Source organism: Phytophthora parasitica (assembly GCF_000247585.1).
Source record: "Phytophthora parasitica INRA-310 unplaced genomic scaffold supercont2.271, whole genome shotgun sequence".
NCBI classification, from domain to species: Eukaryota; Oomycota; class Peronosporomycetes; order Peronosporales; family Peronosporaceae; genus Phytophthora; species Phytophthora nicotianae.
In genome coordinates, this window is record NW_008649257.1 from 3,993 (window position 1) to 5,300 (window position 1,308).

Here is a 1,308-nt window from a genome sequence, read left to right on the forward strand (position 1 = left end):
GGGGGGGGGGGGTCTATCGCGTATGAAGTTCGTTGAATACAGGATGGAGTAGCTCACTTGGTATTGTCTACAATTAGCAGAAAACACGAAACAAGTACCGGCAAGTCTGTGTTTTGTTTTCATCGGTGACAGTTCCTAATGTTATGTGCTATAATGGAATGCTAGAGACCTATGCGCGTACCTGTTATTTTCATGCACACAATGCTTCTCCCTTTTCGACACACGATGTTTATAAGATCATTTATGAGGAGAAAATGGCTCCGATCGACTATATTTATCCGCGATGGCTACTGGAAGCAGACGTGAAACGACCTGGGGATGATGAGGTAAGCATCGGCGAGTCGAGTCTGGCTCTGGATTTTGCATTCATATTTTAAACATGAGATAGACAGATCACGCAGTTCGAAATGGGTCTACTAAGTGAAAAGCTGTCATGGAGATTGCAGGTCTCGCTTTGGAGATTATAAGCGCCTAAAGGGATAAGGCGTATCTAGAAATGGCAGATGCGTTACGTAGATTCAAGAAGTGTGCAAGTAAAGGGATTATTCCGGCCCTCGAAAAATTCAAGAGAAAGCGAACATTATGCACTTCAGCCTTGCACAACGGTAGACGTCGACTCTGACGACACGGCAGCAGACCCGACAGTGCCATCTACTCTCGAGACAGCCGTTTTACCTGAAGGAGGCACAGAACACGGAGAGGAGAGTTTATGGGATGAAACCGCTACAAGAGATAATGACGGGTGAATTGACGGACATTGATAACCAGTTGAAATCCACCAACAAGTTGTTGAACAGCACCAACCACTTGGAAACCAACACCATTGAGCCTTCGGAGAGCGGAACTCGTCTGGAAGAAGGGAAGGAGAAGAAAGGAACACAACAGGTGCATTTAATACGATAGGCTTGCTAAGCTGTCAGTACAAGCTCGGAGGAGAATGAAGCATCAGAAGTCGGCGATCAAATCACCGACTTGAAACACGTGATCCCTTGACGTTGTATCACCATCTACGGACTTCACACGCTCCGGCGGCGGGTGCTGCCTAGCGATAGCGACCCTCTAGCATCGACCTCGCGTCCCACCCATGTATCAAGTCGAAAGGGATGTCGCCTCTAGCCGATCGTAGGTCGTGTTGATGGCAAACGCCAAGCGTTCCGCATACTTGTCCCAGTATTTCTGCTTTATGTCAACGACATTCATCTCCAGGTCCCTCGCCAACGTTTGCACCATTCGCTGCACTGTACCGCTGGTCTGCATGCAGTACGCCACGGCGGTGCGTTACCTTGTCTCACGGCGCGGTTGAAGGCA

General features: G+C 48.7%; 1 protein-coding gene across 1 annotated transcript; it reads left to right on the forward strand.

The window, feature by feature from the left end:
* Nucleotides 1-254: 254 nt before the first annotated feature.
* On the forward strand, nucleotides 255-903 carry PPTG_20075 (hypothetical protein; the record flags this gene model as incomplete). The annotated part of the gene is made up of 2 exons (XM_008918704.1): nucleotides 255-326; nucleotides 634-903. 2 exons carry the CDS (start codon nucleotides 255-257, stop codon nucleotides 901-903), a joined length of 342 nt encoding a protein of 113 aa, XP_008916952.1.
* Nucleotides 904-1,308: the final 405 nt, after the last annotated feature.